General features: G+C 59.2%; 1 protein-coding gene across 5 annotated transcripts in view; it reads right to left on the bottom strand.

The window, feature by feature from the left end:
- Positions 1-6,734: 6,734 nt before the first annotated feature.
- KCNH2 (potassium voltage-gated channel subfamily H member 2) overlaps positions 6,735-20,632 on the bottom strand; it is a 33,665-nt gene continuing 19,767 nt past the window's right edge. The window contains exons 4-15 of one of the 5 annotated variants that reach the window (XM_055284528.2): positions 19,867-20,310; positions 19,098-19,309; positions 14,221-14,649; positions 13,259-13,646; positions 12,731-12,930; positions 11,978-12,230; positions 10,666-10,859; positions 10,254-10,353; positions 9,403-9,675; positions 9,129-9,315; positions 8,685-8,862; positions 6,735-7,319 (exon numbers count right to left, since the gene is read on the bottom strand). In XM_055284528.2, the coding sequence (XP_055140503.1) occupies positions 7,170-7,319; positions 8,685-8,862; positions 9,129-9,315; positions 9,403-9,675; positions 10,254-10,353; positions 10,666-10,859; positions 11,978-12,230; positions 12,731-12,930; positions 13,259-13,646; positions 14,221-14,649; positions 19,098-19,309; positions 19,867-20,310 (3,008 nt within the window). In that variant the 3' untranslated portion in view covers positions 6,735-7,169. Of the gene's footprint in view, positions 7,320-8,684; positions 8,863-9,128; positions 9,316-9,402; positions 9,676-10,253; positions 10,354-10,665; positions 10,860-10,879; positions 12,231-12,730; positions 12,931-13,258; positions 13,647-14,220; positions 14,650-17,196; positions 17,927-19,097; positions 19,310-19,866; positions 20,311-20,632 lie in introns of those variants that run through there. The other 4 variants (XM_063642355.1, XM_055284533.2, XM_063642356.1 and 1 more) reach the window with 4 other exon arrangements.

The following is a 20,632-nucleotide window of genomic DNA, read 5'->3' on the forward strand; positions in this document are numbered from 1 at the left end:
CTCCTTAGTCATGTCTGGTGTGACTTGAATCTCTAATAAGCAATGGCACTTGCCAACCCCTCCAAACACTGATCCTTCACCTGATGCCTGAGGTTACAAGAGGATAGGCTGGGCTAAAGCTGCAGCAGCTGCCTCGGCAAGTGGGAAGCTAATTGGCTCAGGAAGGGATATTCCTAAGACCTCGGCTTTGCGAGCCCTGAGCTGAACAGCTCAGCCTACGATCACGCACCACTTCCTGTGTCCCTCGGGACTGACTTTGAGGGCACCATGACAGAAGCCACTGAGCCAAGCCCAGCCCAACCCTCAGACCTGCACCAGGCTCTGCTCTCCCAGGAGGTTCTGAGCCTCCCGTTCAGCACAGTTCCTTTGCAGCTTCCTCATCCTCGCCAGCTCCACATCTCTGCAACGTGCTGCCCCATTATGATGGCTAATTATTATTATAGGAAAACTGCTTGCTAACCAAGACAGAAGCCATACTGCAGCCACTCCTCCCTTCCAGGGCCATGTTTTAATTCCTCCCTGGGGTTCATCAGATGCATCTGGATAGCATCCCAATGGCTGTGGGAGGACTAGGAAAAAGGTCACCAGTGAGGTGGCACTGACAGGGTGGCTGAGAACTTAGGGCTTGAAGGTCTGGGATCATCTTTTCAGTTGTTTTCTGGCCTGTATCATGAGGTAACTTCCCCAGTGCTCACAACGGCCCTTCACAATTTTTTTCTTTTTGGAGACAGGGTATTTTGCTCTGTCGCCCAGGCTGGAGTGCAGTAGGGCGATCATGACTCACTGCAGCCTCAACTTCCTGGGCTCAAGGAATCCTCCTGCCTCAGCCTCCCAAGTAGCTGGGACTACAGGTACATGCCACAATGCCCAGCTGATTTTTTTAATTTTTTTTTAAGAGCCTGTTGCCCAGGCTAGTCTTGAACCCCTGAGCTACAGCAATCCTCCCAGGCACAGGAACCAGCTGCATGCTTAGGAGCCAGTGCCTGCTGACTCCAATGTCTCATGTGCCTTGACTCAGAACATAAGCCTCGCCCCTGCCCCTCAGGCATCCCCAAAGACATGGACTGGCACTAGGCACATAGGCGCAACCCATTTCTCAGTATCTGAAAGAAAAAGCTCCCCCAGGGTCAGAGGATGGAGGACAGCTGAGTCCCTTCACTCATTGCCATGTCGCCTAATCCTCATTCCTCCATGGTCCTTTCTCCAGCCTGAGAATAACTCTTCCCTAAGGTCACTTAGAGCCCCACAGAAAGCCAGACTTCCCAACAGAAGAGTCATAATCCCAGGGCACCCAGGGCAACTTGACATTAAATAAAGCCCCTCTGCTAAGACTTCCATTCCACCTGGGCTGCTTAAGACCAGGAGACCACCCTAATTTGACCTTCCTGGTGTCCCTAATCGGCAAGTTCCATCTGATTATCTGGCTGCCATCACCTGGTAGAGCAGAAAGGGGAAGTGGAGCTGTCACATATGGTTGTGTTGCTGTGAGAGCCCTCTCCAGACTGTTTCCCTAATGACTGATTTTCTTGCCAGTTAGCATCTAAGTCTTTTGCAGCCAGACCTTATGCTATTGCTAATTTTAAAATAATGGTAAGAGGATCATGCTAAATTCTTCTGCTCTGGTTTCTTAGCAATGTCTCTTGAAGACTTTCAACTCACTTATAAGGTGTGATTATTAACATAAAATAATGAAGCTGATTATTTAAACAAGTGCCTCAGAATGCATTCTCTTTTTCTTTTTTTGGAAGACAAAAGTTAACAACAACAACAACAACAAACTTGAATTGTACTTGGATGTTTAGTAATTCAAAGTGATTAAGAAGCACCTTCTTTAAAATGCTACTGTAATAAAAAGATCAAGATAAATTGAGTTTTGGGGGTGGGAGGGTTGGGTTTTTTTGAGACAGGGTCTGGCTCTGTTGCCCAGTCTAGAGTGCAGTGGTGCGATCTCAGCTCACTGAAACCTCCGCCTCCCAGGCTCAAGCTGTCCTCCCACTTCAGCCTCCCAAGTAGCTGGGACTACAGGTGCATGCCATCATGCTGGCTAATTTTTGTATTTTTTTGTAGAGACACAGTTTTGCCATGTTGCCCAGGTTGGTCTCCAACTCCTAATCTCAAGCAATCCACCTGCCTCGGGCCCCCAAAAGTGCTGGGATTAGAGGCGTGAGCCACCGCATCCAGACTTAAATTGAGTTTTAATCGCTTAATACCATGCATATATGCAGCTTTAAGAAAATAGTTACTATTTAATCTTTTACTAAATCAATTTTCACACTAACCACTCTTTAACGATATACAATTATCTAAAAATGCCTCAAAACAGTCACTTTGGAAAGCCCTGCGTTTTCCATTTATTTCAACATCGTTGAGCACTTGAGAGACACTAACACACCACATGTGTCCTCTTATGGTCCTTGTGTTGTCAAGCTGCCAGGACTCCTACAAAGAAATACCTCTTCCTACAGCAGGGTAAGCTCTCACTGAAAAGCAAGTTCAATCAGGTTTCAGTTTCCGGAAGGCTGTCCACCACCAGGGGAAAGGTAGATCCCACAGACCTGAATCTGGAACTTCAAAGCCCTCGGTGTAACCTCCCTCAGCCTTGACCATCAAAGGACAAATGAACAGCCACCCAGAGGACGGTGAGCTGGAGCCCTCCACTCAGAGGCCACCTGGAAACTGGAAACTGGGAGCAAACCCCCCTGCAAAAAAGTATCCCCAGCTCCACCTCGGAGGCATCCCAGAGCACGGGAACAGGGTGGGGCCCACAAGCCTCCAGACTGGGGCAGCCACGGACAGGCCCCAACATTCATTCTACAAAATGAATGGTCTTGAGGCTCTCAGTCCAAGTCTCTGGTTTATCCTCCCCACTGCTCCCATCATTCTCTTTCAAATATTTAATATTTACCTCGGTTGTGCTAAAGTAAAAAAAAAAAAAAAAAAGATAAGCATTTGTAGCCACATTGCCAGTGAAGGAGTGGGGCTTGTGCTCCCTGGGGAGGCGGGCGGGGAGGCAGCCACAATCCAGAGGCCAAGCCTTTGGGAAGAAGGCACCTCCAGGGACAGAAGCAAATTTTAACCCAGCCAACTTTGTCCAGAAGACATCTCCCTTTTCTGTGCAAAATCCTCAAACATGGGGTCTTGTGGGCTTCTTAGTGGCCACATCAGGTGCTGGGCACTGCGCTAGATGCTGGGTGGGAATAGACGAAAAGATGACCAGCATTCAGCCCTTCCCCTTTACGGAGGACAGACAAGCAAGCAGGCAGGATGTGGGGAGCCCCTAACACAGGTGCCAGTGAGTGCCGCAACCAGCTGAGAAACCTGCAGAAGGCCTCAGGAGCAGCGACGTCCACGCTAGGACTGGGAAGACAGAAGGGTCTTTCCACACCAAGGGTGAGGGAGTCTGCATCACAAGAAGAGAGCAAGACAGGGCAGATGCAAGAACATGGTGAACAGGACGGAAGCTCACATGGCTGTGGCACAGGGCACATGGCAGGGAGGGGAGAGGGCAGGTGAGTCTGGAAAGAAAGATGAGAACGTCTGTGCAAAACTGGCACGGAGGGCTTTGCTCTGCAGACAAGGGGGAGAAGTCTATCTGTCCCTTCAGGACCAGCAGGCGTGTGACTCAGAACACTTGGGCTCACATTCCAGCTCCACTTTCAGGAGCAGGGTATGCTCGGGCAAGTCACTCAGCCTCTGGGGCTTTGGTTTCAGGTGGCTGGAATAATGCTTGCCGCAAAGGGTGTGCTCAGGAAATATCCATTGCTGTTATTTGTCAATGAAATGTGAGAGCTGCCACAGCCCAGCTGAGCGGGGATGAGATCTCAGGTAAGGACAGATGCTGGAGACCAGACTGCACCTGGACAAGCAGGCTGGGCATTCCTCCGCGCCTGGGGCTCTGAGCATGGAGGTGGAGGCGAGAGAGGCCACGCTACCCTCCCACTTCCGTTCCTGCTCCCAGCCCCTGACCAGACTCCAGCTTGGGGCCCTGCGCCAAGCTTCTGCCAGGTGTTGACAACCACGTGGATCCCTTCCTCTCTTGCCACAGCTCCCTCCAGCTCCTGTCCTACCCTCTGGCTCTCTTGGTTGGGGAAAACCCTCAGCTCTGGATGAAAGGCCCTTAACAGCCAGGTGCCCAGCCCTGCGGGAGGGGAGGGACTGAACCACCACAGCTTGCCCTTGTCCTCACCACCACACTTCCTGTCGCTCTGGGAGCCCAGATGAGGGCAGGAGCCAGGAAGCAGGCCTGCCTGTGGCTGGGCAGTGCAGGCCGGAGGATGGGTGGGGAGAACCTGAAGTCAGACGCACCTGCCACCAACTAGGGATGTGACCTCCAGCCAGTCACCGGACCAGCCAGAAACTGACTGTCCTCATGTGGATGCTAACACGCCCTCCACCGGGGTAGGGATTCAGGACACAAGGGCAGAACACCCAGCTGCAGACCGGACCCAGGGACCACCTGGCAAACGCAGCCACTGTGACTGCTCCTCACCCACTCTCCAGCCTTGGCAGGGGAGTCCTGGCAGGGACTTGACAAGGGGCATCTGTGCAACCTGGCCCATCCAGACTGAACAACTGACTCCGGGACACCCACGTATTTCTGTCGAGGACCAGCATGGACAGGTTGTCCTCTGCTGGGCCCAGACCCCATCCTCAGCAGAGACACATGCACACTCACACACACGCATTGACTCCTCAGGAGCACCAAAATCCACACCAGACCTCCACCACCCAGGCAGGGCCCTCACCTAGGGGAAGATAGCTGACCGTGGTGCTGGCATGGTGCCGCAAAGAAATAACCGGTGGCACCTCTGCTACAAAGCCAGGAGGGGGGCAAAGGTCCTTTCTTTCTCTCCTCTCTGTGCCCACCAACACCCAGCCCAGCTGCTGAACACGGAGTGGTGGGCATCAGGCGGACTCCCAGGAGGAAGACACTCTAAGGACAAGGGCAGACCATGACAAGGATGAGATAGCACCAGGGAGCAGGGACTTGGCTCAGCTCACAGCCCAGCATGCAAAGAGCTTTGAATTTCGTGTGTACCTTCACTGCTCCCCGTAAGCCGCTGCCTGGGTCTGTCTCCTGCCCTGGGCTCCAGAGTGCATAAGGAGAGCCACGCCCCACTGACAACAAATCTAGGCCACCCCAGCTAGACCCCCACCTGCAGTGACAGTCACATCAACCAACCAGGAAGGCCTGTGTTAAACTTTCAAACCATGAGCAGAAGCAAGCTCACACTCACATGTGCATGTGTGTACATGTGTGGGACAGATCCTGATGCACAAACCTGTCTTTTCTGCCTGGCATCCCTCTCTGTCACCCCTCTCCCCCTCTGACCTGTGGATCTCTTCCTTATCCCTGTCTCTCCCAGGCCCTGGAAAGGGGGAGATCCCTTCCTTCTCTCCTCCCTGCTCTGGGCACAGGGAACCTTCCAGGCTGCTCAGAGACCAACACCCACCCCACCCAGGCATGGGCAGTGAGAACGGCACAGTTGTCTTTAAAACAGTCAACAGCCGGGCACGGTGGCTCACGCCTGTAATCCCAGTACTTTGGGAGGCTGAGGTGGGCAGATCACAAGGTCAGGAGATCAAGACCATCCTGGCTAACACAGTGAAGCCCCGTCTCTACTAAAAATACAAAAAAATTAGCTGAGCGTGGTGGCAGGCACCTGTAGTCCCAGCTACTCGGGAGGCTGAGGCAGGAGAATGGCGTGAACCCGGGAGGCGGAGCTTGCAGTGAGCTGAGATTGTGCCACTGCACTCCAGCCTGGGTGACAGAGCGAGACTCCATCTCAAAAAATAAAAAATAAAAATAAATAAAATAAAACAGTCAACAAACCCACCTCCAAGGGTCAGAGGTTTCAAAGACTCAGTGAGAAGCTACTCTGAGGTCTCTGGAGGCCTTTGGCAGCTCCCTGCCTGCAAACCGGCCCAGCTGGGCACAGCCTGCCCGCTGCCCATTGGCTCTCCACACCAGCCGCGGTCATTGCACCGCATTCCTCCGGGGGCTGCATGTCCTCACAAGCCCAGCAGCACATGCACACACATGTACACACACACAGGCACTTGCACACACACCCCTCACTGTCCCCAAGATGTCTGCCTTGCCTTGCTCCCCGGTCATGGGAATGAGTCACCCTGAAGGTTGTACCCTCTTCAGGAAGCTCCTCTTGAGATCCAGGATCACAGCGGACCAAGGTGATACAAGCGAGGTCCATCTGCAGCCAGACACCAGGTGAGCTCTGGTCAGGGCTGGGGTCACCAGTGTGTCCAGGGCCCAATTGTATTGGACAAGATAAGGCTAAGTTGTGGGTGGGTGGGGCAGCCAAGACGCAGACCAATTTCAGGTTAGGGTCAACGCGGACTCAGGAACTGGGTGAGGGAGACAAGTGCAGGGCTGCTTCCACAGTCAGTGTGAAGCCAGCTGTGGGAGCCAGGGTGCCTTGCCCAGCAGAGGCACATGGCCCTCAGGGGCTAGACGCCAGGTCAGTGCCCCATCAGGACTGCCTCTAAATGCATGTGGTTCAGGGGGGTTTTTGTTATCTTGAATCCAGGGCCCTATAGAGACAAGATTCTGTCTCCCTGGAGATGACCTATGTCAGCCCCCAGGGAGCATCCCCACTGCACACACCCAGACCTGGATATAGGGGCAGCCCTGTGGGCCTGGGCATGTAGACAGACCCGGATTCCTGTGCAGCCACACCTGTGCATGTCCAGACATGAATACAGGATACAGCAAGTAACATTTACACCCTCCCAGCACCACTGGAGTCTCCTCAGGATAATTATTTATTATTCATAGTCATCAGCATCTTCATTAATTATTCATATGATCCTTAATTATTATCCTTAACAATAAGAGCAGTAAATAGCAGAAAAGTCCTTGAGGTGCCTAAGGCCCAGGGCCGGGTGCCTCCGGGCAGTTAGACCAGCTAATGCCCTCAGGGCAGTGGGGGGACCACAGGCCCCACCTACTGCCGGCCCTGCCCCTGCCCCTCTCACTGGGGCCCAGGGGACTGCAGGAGAAGATGGTCCCAAGGGCTGGGGGAGGAGCTGTGCTTTCGAGTTCCTCTCCCCTTCCACGGTCAGGGCCTCCTGAGCAGGGCCTCCAAGGGGAGCGGCCCAGCAGCGCCTTGATCCCTGGGTGAGCCACATGTCCACACTGGGCAGCCCCACTAACTGCCCGGGTCCGAGCCGTGTCTGTGCAGGGGCTGGGAGGTGAGGGCCCCCAGCTGGCCCGGTAGGGAGAGGCGTCGCGTGGGGCCATCTTGGGGAAGCTCTGGGGGCCCCGGGGGCAGCTCCTCACACGCCATGAACTGGGAAACCTGCAATACACACAGAGCATGGGCAGGCGAAGAGGCCATGGAGGAGGAGGAAGGGGAGGGAAAGGAGCAGGAGAACCCGGGGACAGAGGATGGATGGGAGGACAGGAGGGCCGAGAGGAGAGTCAGGTGGGCAGAGAAGCTGGAGGGGACAAGAGCCAAGGCAGCGAGAGGAGGACAGGGGCCACCAAGGGGAGGCACCAAGGAGGGAAGTAGAGAAAGGCACTCTCCGAGAGCAGAAGCCAAACAAGAGAGCTGGGGGCAGGGAAAACTCTAGGCCCTTGTCTCTTCCCGAGGGAATGTGGCCGCTGAGCCCAACCCAACCTGGAATAAGCAGTCTCTGTGTTGGGACAGAAGCTGGGACAGAAAAAGAGACAAGATTCTTTCCTGCAATCCAGAAAGAACTCGGGGACCTAGAAACAGAGGCAGGCTGGCGGCCAGGCATCTGAAGGCCAGGGAGAGGGCCAGGGCAGGCGGGAGGGGTTTGTGGGTACTGAGCGTCTGCTGGTGAGAGCTCTGCGGGGGCGGCTGCGAAGGGAGACTGGCACATTTGCTGACGTGGGCCCTGGTGTCTGCAAACAGGAGCAGGCAGCATATGGGAGGGGGGAGCGGATGCCAAGGGAAGTGGGGAGGGAGCAGATCCCAGGCCGCCTCTGGCAGCCAGAGGAGTCCCCATCATGGACGCGGAGGTTGGCACAGACACCGCCATCCTGCAGAGGCCAGGAACATGCAGGTCCACCCAGGAGAGGACAAGGGGCAACTAAGGCCCATCTCTAGCAGAGGGGGCAAAGCAGGCCCAGGAAGTCCTCCCCTGGAGGCTTGGCCTCTGCACCCTGGGAAATGCCAAGCGCCCTCAAGATGACCCTGTGACAGCCAGTGCCAAGGGCAAGGATGGGCAGGACAGTGAGACCAGGCAGTGTCGCTCAAGGAAGGGACCCGGGACCCTGTCCCTAGACACTCTGGTATGCAGCCTCCACCGCCAGGTCTCGGGCTCAGTCAGTTCTCCTTGGAGAGCACCCGTGGCCATGACACAGGCGCCACAGTTGGAGCTGGCTCTTCAGGTGATGCTCGGGGGCCTGGCAGTGGAGGCTGTGGACACTAGGGGAGTGAAGCTGCGGGCCACTTAGCCTACAGATTCCCTGCACCCAGCTGTCTAGGGGCTTTGGACGGGGGACTCTCCTGCCCTACCCTGAGCCTGCAGCTCCTGAAGCAGCCTTCCTCCAGGAGGACAGGGGTGGGAGGAGGGCAGGAACAAGGTTCAGGGAGTCTGGGCCACAGAGCCCAACAGAAAGGCAGCAAAGCAGGTTTGGGCTGGAATCAGGGAACAAGTGGGTAGGGGTACATCGAGGAAGCAGGGCTGGAGCTTACCTGAGAAAGCGAGTCCAAGGTGAGTGTGGGGAGGGGGCTGCCGGGCAACAGTGGGGATGTGGAAGTGGGGACAGGCCCCGGGGTGGTCACAGCACTGTAGGCGGGCGGGACCAACGTCATCTGCCTCTGTAGCAGCTGCAGGACGGTGGCCATGTCTGCACTCAGCCGGGTCTCCAGCCTGGGGCAGGAAGCGGGGGATGCTCAGGGAAGTGGGGACACCAGTGACGGCCTCCGCCGGCAGTGGGGAAGGGGAGGGGGGAGGGGCAGCCGGTCAACCCAGGCCCTCTGCGTAGAGGTGTGGCAGCCCCCAGCTCGGCTCAGAATGGAAGAAGGGGATCCAGCTGCTGCACACACAGACAGGCCCTCTCCCTCTACCCGACAACACTGCCAGGACCTGGACCACACTCCAGGGCGTGCCCCCCCACCCCACCTGCACTCCCTCACCTGTTGAGCTGGCGCTGGAGGGCGTCCAGCCTGCTCTCCACGTCGCCCCGGGGCCGCCGACCCGGGCTGGAGAGGGGGATGTTGAGGAGGCTGGGGGTGGGGGCGGGGCATCGAGGGAGCTCCTGGTACTGGCGGCCCCGACTGTCCCCCCAGAAGCTGAAAATGTTGGACACTCCTGAGAAGGCGCCTGCAGCCAGAGAGCAGAGCTGGGTGAGCGAGGTAGACGCCCCGCTGCTGCCCCGCCCAGTCCTCCCTCGCCCGCCGCCCGGGATACCTGACAGGGGGTTGCAAGTGTCGCTGCTCTTCTCGCAGTCCTCCATCAGGGGCTCCCCACCCGGCGGCTCTCCGGGGGGCCTGGGGCTGGAGAAGGGCACCAGGCGGAGGGGGCTGGAGCTGCGGCCTGGGCCCTCATCCTCACTGCTCTCAGGGCTGGAGGGGCCACTGGATGGGCTCTCCCCCCACGGCCCCCCCGGCCGGCCCCGGCTACTCGGCCCTGCCCCCGCCCGGCCCGGCCCCAAGGCCGACACCTCCCCTGGCTGCTCCATGTCTGTGGGAAACAGAGAATGCGCCTCAGAGAGGGGAGGAGAGCGGAGAGGAGGGGGCGAGGGTGGAGGAGGGGACAGGAGAGAGCCTGAGAGAGGACTGGGCAGGACGCCCTGGTTTGTCCCCAGTCGCTTTTTCTGCTATCTTGCACCCACTGTCAAGCCGACCAAGAACTCCCAGGACCCCCTGACTGCCCAAGCACCGGCAATGGTGCTTCCGGGGTTGGCGGATCTCTGGGACTGTGGGGCCTCAGTCCCATCACTGGCTCCCTGGCCCTCCTTTGTCCTATGTTCTTTCCTCCTCATCAATTCAGGGCAGTGCTCACAGAGACCCCAGCCCTGTGAAGTCCAAAAAGCCTAGGCTTGCCCTGGAGGGTGAAAGAGGGCTTCCTGGAGGAGGTGACAGCTGCAGGGGCCCTGAAAGATGGGCAGCATCTGGACAGCTGGGGTGTGGAGTGGGCACACTGGAGGAAGGGATGGGAAGGTCTGAGGCCTAGGTAAAGCAGACACGGCCCACCCCGCCTTCTGGCTCCCAGCCTCACCTTGGCCCCGCCCTCCCCCTTCCTCCCCTCCCCCGCCTCACCCTTGTCCGTGCGCCTGCGGAAGGACAGCTTGCGCTTGCGTTGCCGACTGAAGCCACCCTCTAACTCCGTACTGCCGGGGGAGCCCGGGATCATGTTGGTCTGGAACCAAAATCAGTATCAGGGCCCTTTGGGTGCTCTCCTGCCCCACCAGGGTCAGGCCCCAAGCTCCCTCCTTAACACAGAAAAAGTAGGGCTGGGCACCCCAGCTCTGGGGAAACCCTTCCCTGCCCCCAGTGTGACTCTGCCCCAGGCCAAGACTGAGTTTGGGACTTTTGTAGCCTGCTCTATGATACCATTTGACAGACAGGGAAACTGAGACAGAGAAGCATCACATTCAATGTCACACAGCAAAGGGGCAGCCACACAGCTGGAAGCAGGAGGATGGGCTCCAGCTCAGGGCAGCCAACTCACATCTCGCAGGTTGAAGGTGATCTCCAGGCTGGACCAGAAGTGGTCGGAGAACTCAGGGTACATGTCCAGCACCTCCAGCAGGTCGTCCCGATGGATCTTGTGTAGGTCACAGTAGGTGAGGGCCCGCACGTCCCCGTTCGACTTGCCAGGCCTTGCATATAGGTTCAGAGGCTCCCCAAAGATGTCATTCTTCCCTGGAGGCCATGGAGAGGACAGGGAGCTCAGCCCCGGGGGGGCGGCATCCAGGCAGCAGGCACCTTCTCCCGGCATCCCCACCCCAGGCAGAGCATGTCCCCTCAACTGGGTCGCCTGCCAGCCGGCCCCCAACCCACACAACCAGGGAAGGAATCTAGCAGCCCACCCTCCTCAGCTCCCAGCAGGCAGGACAGTGCCAGAGGGACTGGCAGAAGGGGTCAGGAGCCCAGAGTCTCCCAGCAAATGAGACCCAGCCAGCAGGACTACCCCAAACCCCAGGCCCCAAGCACCCTCTTAGCCAATCATTGCACCCTTATAAGCAATGTTCTTCAAACCAAAGATCAGAACACAGTAGTGAATCAAAACCAGCATTTTTTTTTTTTTTTACTGAAAGAACATACAGTAGTATAGCTTAGCACAGCACAGAACAGAAATGCTAGAATGAACCACATGCAGTAAGGCCCAGTGTTATGTAGTGAAACTTTGATTTTAGTTGTGTGGGGGTGTGTATTTGTGTTTGTACAGAGCTGAGAAACAAAATCTAAAATGTCCTACCATCAACTATGGTCGAAAGAGTTTGCTATATCTGCCCTGAGGCACACAGGGCCGAGGGAAGGACAGGCAGAGGGGAGGAAGTCCTCAGTGTCCAGACACACCAACCCACCCACTGCACAGGCGGGGTAGAAAGGAAGTGGGGGGAGGGGACAGGACTCCCTTTGCTTTGGATATGTCAAGGGGCCAGGCATGAGGCTGCAGGGAACCACATGGCCCTTAGTGAAACCAAATGCCCAGCTTCCAGGCTAGCATTTCTTCCTCTACTGCCCAGGCTAGAGCATCTAGATTTGATCCTACTTTAAGGAAGCAAAAAGTGTCTGTTTGTGGCGGATCCTGAAGGGAAGGAGAATGTGGGAACCCCAGAGTTCAGCAGCCCCACCCCACGTGGGGCTCCTCTCCATGGCCCCGCTTGGAGGGCCTGAGTTTAGGTGAATTAAAGGAGCCCAGTGACCCTGCAGGCAGTCCCAGGTCCACAGCCCCGGTGACTGCATATTCAGAAGGCTCGCACCTCTTGAGGCTGCAGAGGGCATTTCCAGTCCAGTGCCCGCCCCCCACCCCATACCCAGGATAGCCACGACGACGTCGCCCCGCAGGATCTCGATGGAGCCCCGGGAGATGAAGTACAGGGCGGTGAGCAGGTCCCCAGCATGCACCAGTGTGTCCCCTGGCGGTGCATGTGTGGTCTTGAACTTCATGGCCAGGGCCCGAAGGCAGCCCTTGGTGGCCCCTCGGAAGGGTTTGCAGTGCTGCAGCAGTGAGCGGTTCAGGTGCAGGCAGATGTCAGCCTGCAGACACTCAGGGAAGCCCTTCAGCACCTGGGGGCGGGGTGGGGGCAGCTCAGCACACCCTCCCTTGGGAACCCCCAACCCGCACTCCACTCCACCATCCCACCCCTCCATGTCAGAGAAATCTCAACCTCCAGGCCTCGGAGATCTCAGAAGCATCAGGGGGCCCAGTGTCTTGGGAAGGACCTGGGACCCCACTCCAGCTTCACCACCCCTGGCTGAGCACCCTTGGGCTCTAGACCTCCATGTTCTTATTTGTAAGGCATAGAGACCATTCCCGCCCTGGGCTGTCATAAGGATGTAACCCCATCGCCTATGTGACATATACCTCCCACCCCAAAAGGGGAGCTCTCCAGGGAAGGGGTTACAAGGGCTTCCGTTTCCTCACAGGCAAAAAGGGGCAACGTGCCTCCAGGGTCCTTACTACTGACTGTGACCGCCTGAGACTTGTTTGCTGTGCCAAGAGGCTCCCCTCTGCCACCCCACTCTTCCCAGCCTGCCACCCACTGACCACGCTCTGGTGGCCTCACCGCGTTCATGTCGATGCCGTTGGTGTAGGACCAGGCGTGCTGGAAGTACTCCTCGAGGCGCTGGCGCAGGGGATTGGGGATCTGGTGGAAGCGGATGAACTCCCGCACCCGCAGCATCTGTGTGTGGTAGCGGGCTGTGCCCGAGTACAGCCGCTGGATGATGGCCGACACGTTGCCGAAGATGCTAGCGTACATGAGGGCTGGGGGCGTGGGCACGTGGGGCCGTCAGCCTCTGCAGGGACCCCACCCACCCACAGGGACCCTGCTCAGGCCCCGCACCAGGTCAGTGTCTCAGTCTCAGCGTCGACATCCCCTCGAGACGCCCTTGTACATCTGCGCTCCAGCACACCCCGCCCTTCAGTAGTCCCCGCCCTGGTGACCCAGCCCCCAAACCATGTCACGATGGTGGCCCCTGGAGTCTCTAAGTCCCAGGGGCCTCACTCTGGCCCGGCTAGCAGCCTCAGTTTCCTCCAACTTGGGTTCCTCCACCGTGGGCTCTCCCCGCCGCCCACCCCTGGGCACACTCACAGCCAATGAGCATGACGCAGATGGAGAAGATCTTCTCTGAGTTGGTGTTGGGAGAGACGTTGCCGAAGCCCACGCTGGTGAGGCTGCTGAAGGTGAAGTAGAGCGCTGTCACGTACTTGTCCTTGATGGAGGGGCCGCCCAGGCCACTGCTGTTGTAGGGCTTGCCTATCTGGTCGCCCAGGTTGTGTAGCCAGCCGATGCGTGAGTCCATGTGTGGCTGCTCCATGTTGCCGATGGCGTACCAGATGCAGGCCAGCCAGTGAGCGATGAGCGCAAAGGTGCACATGAGCAAGAACAGCACGGCCGCGCCGTACTCTGAGTAGCGATCCAGCTTCCGCGCCACGCGCACCAGCCGCAGCAGCCGCGCAGTCTTCAGCAGCCCGATCAGCTGGGGGACAGGGAAGGGGCACATTCCGTTGACGAGGCAAGGGGGGCAAAGGAGGAGGGGAGGTGCTGCGGCCCTCAGAGCGGGCATCAGAGGTCAGATCCCCAAAGACTTCCTAGACCCTCCTCCTAAGAGTTAAAGCCCACGCTGGGCCCAGCACAGGTGTCTCATTAATCTTACTGCTAGCTTTGGGACAGAGGCAGCCCCCAAAGTGTGGATGAGGAAACAGGGGCACTGACAGGTGCAGTGATCACCCTAGGGTGCCTGCCCACTCCCACCAGCTTCTAGGGCACTTCGGTGTTGCCACAAAATAATGGCCCCTTGGGGTGGACAAATTAGAAAAAAGGTGTCCTGTGTGGCCCTCTGCAACCTGCGAGGAGCTTGTATGGAGAGAAGGAGCATAGGTTTGCTGGGGTACCCACCTTGCCTCTGCAGCTGCCTTGCCACTCTCTCCCACTGTCTTTCTCTCTTTCTCTCTCTTTTTCTGTCCTCCTCGCCATCCCCTCCACCCCACTACCTCCCACCATATTCCTGGCCTCTCCTCTCCCTGCACCATCTGCCTTCTTGCTGACCCCACCTCCTCAGAGCCAGAGCCGAAGATGAGCAAGTCGAAGGGGATGGCGGCCACCATGTCGATGAGGAACCAGCCCTTGAAGTAGTGGACGGCGATGCGGCCGGGGTGGCTGACCACCTCCTCGTTGGCATTGACGTAGGTGGTGCGGAAGTTGATGAGGATGTCCACAATGAACATGATGTCCACGATGAGGTCTACCACAGCCAGCGGCTGGCAGGCGTAGCCACACTCGGTAGCAGGCGGGCCTTCTTCCGTCTCCTTCAGCAGGAAGGCAGCCGAGTAGGGTGTGAAGACAGCCGTGTAGATGACCAGCAGCAGGATGAGCCAGTCCCACACAGCCTTGAAGGGGCTGTAATGCAGGATGGTCCAGCGGTGGATGCGCGGTGCCTGCAGCTTGTACTCAGGCAGCACGTCGGCGCCGAGGGACAGGACCTGCACCCGGGGAAGGCGGAGGTGTGGGTGAGGAAGGCCATGGGACTTCGGGGGCAGGAGCGATGACAACTCTGCCGGGGCCAAGCAGAATGAGGAGGAGGCCAAAAAGCTTAAATCAGAATGCCCACCCCTCAGCCAAGCGACCACAGTGAATGGCCACCCCCAGGTTTGGGAATCATGGTTCCCAAAATGCCACACAGCACAGGACTGGCTGCAAACAGTTCCAACAGTTCCCGGCAGATGTGGATTCAGGCCACTCAGTAGAAACACCCAGTGCTGTTCCCCACCGGCAATGCAGATGCAGACCTGCCACTGTGACTGCCCTGAGACGCTGGCCCACACACCCAACCACACACGCCGTAGTCTCAGACCAGAAAGGTTTCCAAGGACAACAGCTCCCAACCTGGGCAGTGGCCCCAGAAGCCATAGCCCCAATCCATTGACTGGTAGTCACTGCAGTTCCTACCAGCCCCTCTTCATGCCACAGGCCCAAGGACACCAGGCAACCAGGATGGGGAAAGACCAAGACACTCCCACCCTCCACTCGCACACCTCACTCTCTCAGCCCCCTCTCCACACAGGTCCGGGACAGCCCACAGTCCTCATCCTCCCACCCTCTTACAAAGGGACGAAGAAGGCATAGCCCAGCTGGGAGGAGATGGCACCCAACTTATACAGAGGGACGTGCACACAGGGACTGCTCAGCAGTGACACACAGCCCCTGTCCCAGCTCACACTCACACTCTCAGCCTCCTCCACAGTCATCAGACAGAGGCAGGCTGGCCATCCGGACCCGGTGACAGCAGGCACGTCCCTCTTGCTCCCAAGGCAAACTAAGAAGAGCTCCGGCCAGCTTCTCCACACTGTCCCAGAAGCTTCTGGGTCTCCCTAGAATCCTCTCTCAGACATGCAGCTCAACCCAAAAGCCCCCTCCCCAAGCTCTCCCTGCCATCCCTGGGCGGCCAGCTGAACCCAAGGCCTTGCCCAGCCCCCATGAATTCCAGAGGTGCTGGCCCTGCTCCCAGAAGCACCGACTCCCAGGCCCCCACACCCTCAGGCTTTTGGGTTGGGGAGGCCATAGTTGATGAGCCCCAAAGACTCCCCTTCATACTCAAGCTGGGCTTGCCCAAGACACCTTCACAGATGGCGCTGCTTGGAGAACATCTCCTTAGAAGAAATAACTAGAAGTTAAGACGGGTCATAGTTAAATATTTGACCACCCTGGGGTGGAAACGGGGCCTCCAGCAGTACCAGATGGGCTGCGGGAGCAGCTGCGGCCTAAGGCAGGAAGGGAACACATGCACAGGCTCCCAGGCTCCATTTCTGCTCTGCCTGCTAAGTGCCCAGCTCCTTAAGGCAGAGAACAAATGCCCATGGGTGGGTGGCCCTTCAGTGATCAAGTGGGGACTGAAAAAAAAAAAAAAAAAAAAAGAAAACACTGTCCAGGCCCCTGCTGATAAGGGGGCAGAAGAAGATAGCTGCCCCTGGATAGGGCTCTTCTCTGTGCCTGAGAGGTCAAGCCTCTGGGCAGAGGTGTCAGGACCACCCCAACAGCAGTGACCCTACCCCTGAGCCTGCACACGGCATGAGCAACACTGCCCCAGGATACAAACTCACACGTGCATGGGGCACACCTCGTCCTGACAGGGGCCAGTCCCAGCTCTGCAGCCACCAGCTCACCTATGGCCTTGGGCCAGGTCTGTCCCCCCAGCCTGTGGTCCTATAGAATACTGAAGGTGGCTTGCTTAAGCCAAACCCTGGCTCCTCAGCTGTGGGTGGGAAGACCTACCTGTACCTGTCCCCCAGCTGGAAAGAGTGTATGAGCCAAGGCCGAATGCTCAGGTGTGGGGTGGTGGGGGCAGGGATGGGATTCCCAGACTTAGCCCTGAGCCACCTCCCACTCCTCCTCCACTGTCAGCCCAAGCCTACCCCAGGCTCTGCCAGGAGAGCCGCTGGATGGCTCCCAGGAAGTAACAGAGTAGTGCATGGCCCAGCCACCACACCTCGGCTGCCCATGAAGAGATGAGCCAGGTGCCTCAGCCCAGCGCGCCCTCACCACCCACACAGTGGCTTCCACACATTCCAGCCTCCTCGACCCCCCAAAACAGCACAAGCCTCCCTTGCCCACAGGGTCCAACCCCAGCACACAAAGGAGCCCCAGCGCCTCCATGCCAGGCCCAGCTGCCGCCTGCTGGCTTCTCATGGTCCTACTCACGGGCTCCTTCGTCCCACTCCACCTCCCCACCATCTCTCTGGGCACCCATCTCATTCCTGGCATCTCCCCACTTTGCATTTTGAGCTCCAGGACTGTGGGCCATGGCAGCCACAGGAGCGGGGAAGTCCCGGCAAGGGAAACTCTGTAAGACCAGCCTGGGAGGGAATGAGAACAGGAGCCAAGCGCGGGTGAGCAGGGCCAGGCCCCACGGCTCCCAAAGCCTCCTACTTCCCAGCAGCCCTCTCCCCAGCCTGGAGTCAGAGCCCTCGGGCCAGCCACCTGCCTCAGTGTCCCGGCCCCAGAAAGAAGAGGAAGGACCGGGTGTCACCTACCTCCTGGGCCACGAGGCTGGAGATGCGCACGGCCCGCCTCACCCGGCCTTTCTGGGCCCTGGGCCGCAGAGCCCCTGTCCTGCTCGTCTTCCCGGCTGGGGCCGCCATGGAGGACTTGGCTCCCTGCAGCCTGCCTGCCCTGGGGCCTGAGGGACCGGCCAGTGCCTCACCTGCACCCCAGCAGCAGTCCCAGCCCAGGCTGCACCCCCGAGGCTGGCCGACTGGCAGCCAGAGCAGCCCCTGGCATGAAGCCAGGGTGGTTGGGGCTGGGCCCCGGGGCTGGGGTCACCCTCGCAGTAAGCGTGGGCAGCAGCCTGCCTGGCTCGAGCTGCCCATGGCCCCGTGGCATGGGCCCTGCTGCCAGGGTGCCGTGCTCTGCCCGCCCGCCAGCCCAGCAGCGGCCGCACTCGGAACCTCGGCTCCTCCAGCCGGCCCCTCCTTCTACCAGGTCCCCACCCCCACCACACTAGGCTCCCCCGCCCCGACGGTGCCCAGCCAGCGGCCCCCTCCCCCGCAGCCCGCCCGGGCTCCTGCAGCGGCGCTCCCGCAGCCTGAGCCCCTCCCCCTCCGCCAGCAGCCGGGCCTGTCACCGCAGATTAATGGTCTCCCTGACACCCCCGCCCAGCCGGTCCAGTGCTGAGCCAGCCAGAGTCAGACAGAGACACCCAGAGATGGAGAGACTGCTGGTGACTGGCAGGAACACACATGCCTGCCGACACATACACGCGCACATGCACAGACCCACCGCAACTCATGGGCACATGCAGCAAGCACAGGAGCAGGGCAGATGCCAGGGGCTCAGGTGGGAACCAAGAGAGAAGCAAGGGAGGAGGAAGGGAGAGGTAGGCGGCCAGATAAGGGCCTGGGGTGAGGGGGAATGCCCTGGAGTCAAGGCCAGTGGGCTGGAGACCTGGCGGGGACCCAGAGATCCAGGCGGTGGGAGCAGGGCCAGGAGCCCGCCGAGGTAGCAGGGCAGCTCCCTTACATGAGCCAACCCAGGCAGCTGCTGTGGAAGGGGCAGGAGGGGACAACTTGGGACAGGAGTCCCCCACATTATCCCAGGCTTCTCACTCACTGCAGGGATCTGCACTCCTGACCCACCCACCCCCAGCCGCCAAAGGCTAGGATAAGGTGTTGGGTGGATGATGCCATGGAGGGGTAGCAGGACCTCTTGCTGCCAGGAGGATCCCAAACCCAGGAGAGGACAGAAGACCAGGCTGGCTAATGCCCCCAAGGCTGAGGGGTCTTCTCTGGCCCAGGATTCAGGGACCTGACCCTTCCATATCTTTGTACCCACCACCATCCACTCCCCTCCCTATGAGAAGAAAACTTGCTTCTCCCATGCTTTGGGGACATAGTTGGGCCCCTCGAGGCCATCCTGGCCATCCCCACAGGATTGGGGCCCACCCTCTTCCTGGCACATCACCTTGGCCTGGAAGAATCAGGACCCTCCTGTCCTTGACCTCTGTGACCCCTTCTCATTTGAAGCCTCCTAGTTGGCTTGGCCCCTAGTACTCCCTTCACACACCCTGCAGCCAGACCTTTCATGTCCCTCAGGCCACCTTCCCCCCTTGCTACTGGCCCTCTCATGTCCCCAGCCTCAACTGCCCTGTCCTCACCCTGTGCCCTGAAGGCACGCACCTCATCCACCGACCTCCGCATCTGCCGTTCTCGGCCCTTCCCCAGACCCCTCCAGTCCCCTCTCCAGGACTTCTCAGACTGTCCCCTCTCCCCCTATCCCAGCTCTGGAATAGATTGCCAACCCCAACCCTCAGGTCTGCCTCCCTCCAAGAGGCCCTCACTGGCTAGCCCCCTCCACCCGGCTCTGGACCACAGCCCACTCCCACCCCCTCTCCAAGCTCCTCCAAGGTGAGAAGAGAGCCCAGCCGCTGGGCGCCTACCTGGGTGACCTTCTCAGTGACATTGTGGGTTCGCTCCTTTATCTTGGGTGCTATGATCTCACGGTCACTGGTGGGCGAAGCCAAGAAGGGGTCGCCCTTGAGGTCCACAAAGTTGAGGGTGATTTGGGGAATCTTGCTAATGGTGCGGTAGCGCACGAGGTCGGAGTCTGAGGTGGAGTTGAGCAAGCCGCTGCGCAGGGGGTGCATGGCCCCTAGGTGGAGAAGCAGCGTGGTCAGGCCAGCAGGCCCGGGGCCCCAGGCCAGGCAGGCCACCCACAGAGCAAGAGTGGAGACCAGGCCCTGCACAGTCAGGAGTCCATGGGGTCAGCTCAGGAGACCAGGGGAGTCACAAGAAACAAGGGAGGTCAGACCCCTGTCCCACTCTAAGGAAGCAGCCAGGAGACAGCCCTGAGACCAGGAAGAGGAAGAGGAAACGGTCTGCCCCGGGACGCTGGCAGGCAGGGGGCCAGGTGGTGTTCGAAGGCTGGGCACGTCTCCTGCCCAGGGCATCCCTGCTCCAGGCCGTCCCGGGACAGCCAGCTCCAGGGGCCCACCAGGGCTCTGGGAGTGGAAGAATGTAATGGGACGAATGGACATTTAATAGCGCAACAGGCCACTTAATGGAATTAAATAAGTGCTTAATGGGATTTCCATCTCCCAGGCACTCAGGAGGTAGTGAAAAGGTCGGAAGCCTAAGGCCGAGAATGCAGCAAGCCTGGCAGCAGAGGAAGCGTGGGCTGGGGCGGAACGGGTCCCGCGGCGCCCTCACCGGTGCTGGCGTGGCGCGGTGGCGGGGGCAGCACCCCGGCGCGCATGGCCTCAATGTCGTCGGCCGACGAGGCGCGGCGCACGCTGGCGCAGCTCTCTCGGGAGCGCGTCCGGGCCAGGCTGCAGCTGGAGCCCGAGGCGTCGGGGTTGAGGCTGTGCGCCCGGGGCGATGGGAGCGGGCAGGGCGCGCTGGGGGGCGGAGAGCCGGGACCCACCAGCGCGCGCCGCTCCTCCGCGGGCCCGAGGCCTGCCACGTGGTTGTCCATGGCCGTCACTTCGTCCAGGGCCAGCGACTCACTGCTGGGTGCCGCGGGCGTCAGGTCCACGTCCACCACCACGGCCCCCGGGGCGCCCGCGCCACCCGCGCCGCCCGACCGCACCGACGACTCCCGGGCCGTCAGCGCCAGCAGCGCGGGCAGCTTCAGGCGGAAGGTCTTGGCGCGGCCTGCGGGAGAGGAGAGGCACATGGTCGTGGGGAACGCGAGCGGCCCCGGAGCGGGCAAGGCCTGGGAAATGGACCCCCAGGCCGCTGGGTAAGGGAAGGAGGGGAACGGGCAACCCCCAATCCCCACTTCCATGCACAATATTTTGACCTTGAGTCTCAAAATCATTCTACAATCCAGTCATCATAAACCGCCATATCTGAAGCGACACTTCAGGGCGGATTCCATAAATCATCCCTGTCTCTCACACCGGCCGCTGGGTGCCAGCGTCCCCATTTTAGACATGAGGAAGTGTGGACACAAAGGCGTCATGTTGCTCTCTGG

Source organism: Symphalangus syndactylus, chromosome 6 (assembly GCF_028878055.3).
Source record: "Symphalangus syndactylus isolate Jambi chromosome 6, NHGRI_mSymSyn1-v2.1_pri, whole genome shotgun sequence".
In the NCBI taxonomy this organism is placed as follows: Eukaryota; Metazoa; Chordata; class Mammalia; order Primates; family Hylobatidae; genus Symphalangus; species Symphalangus syndactylus.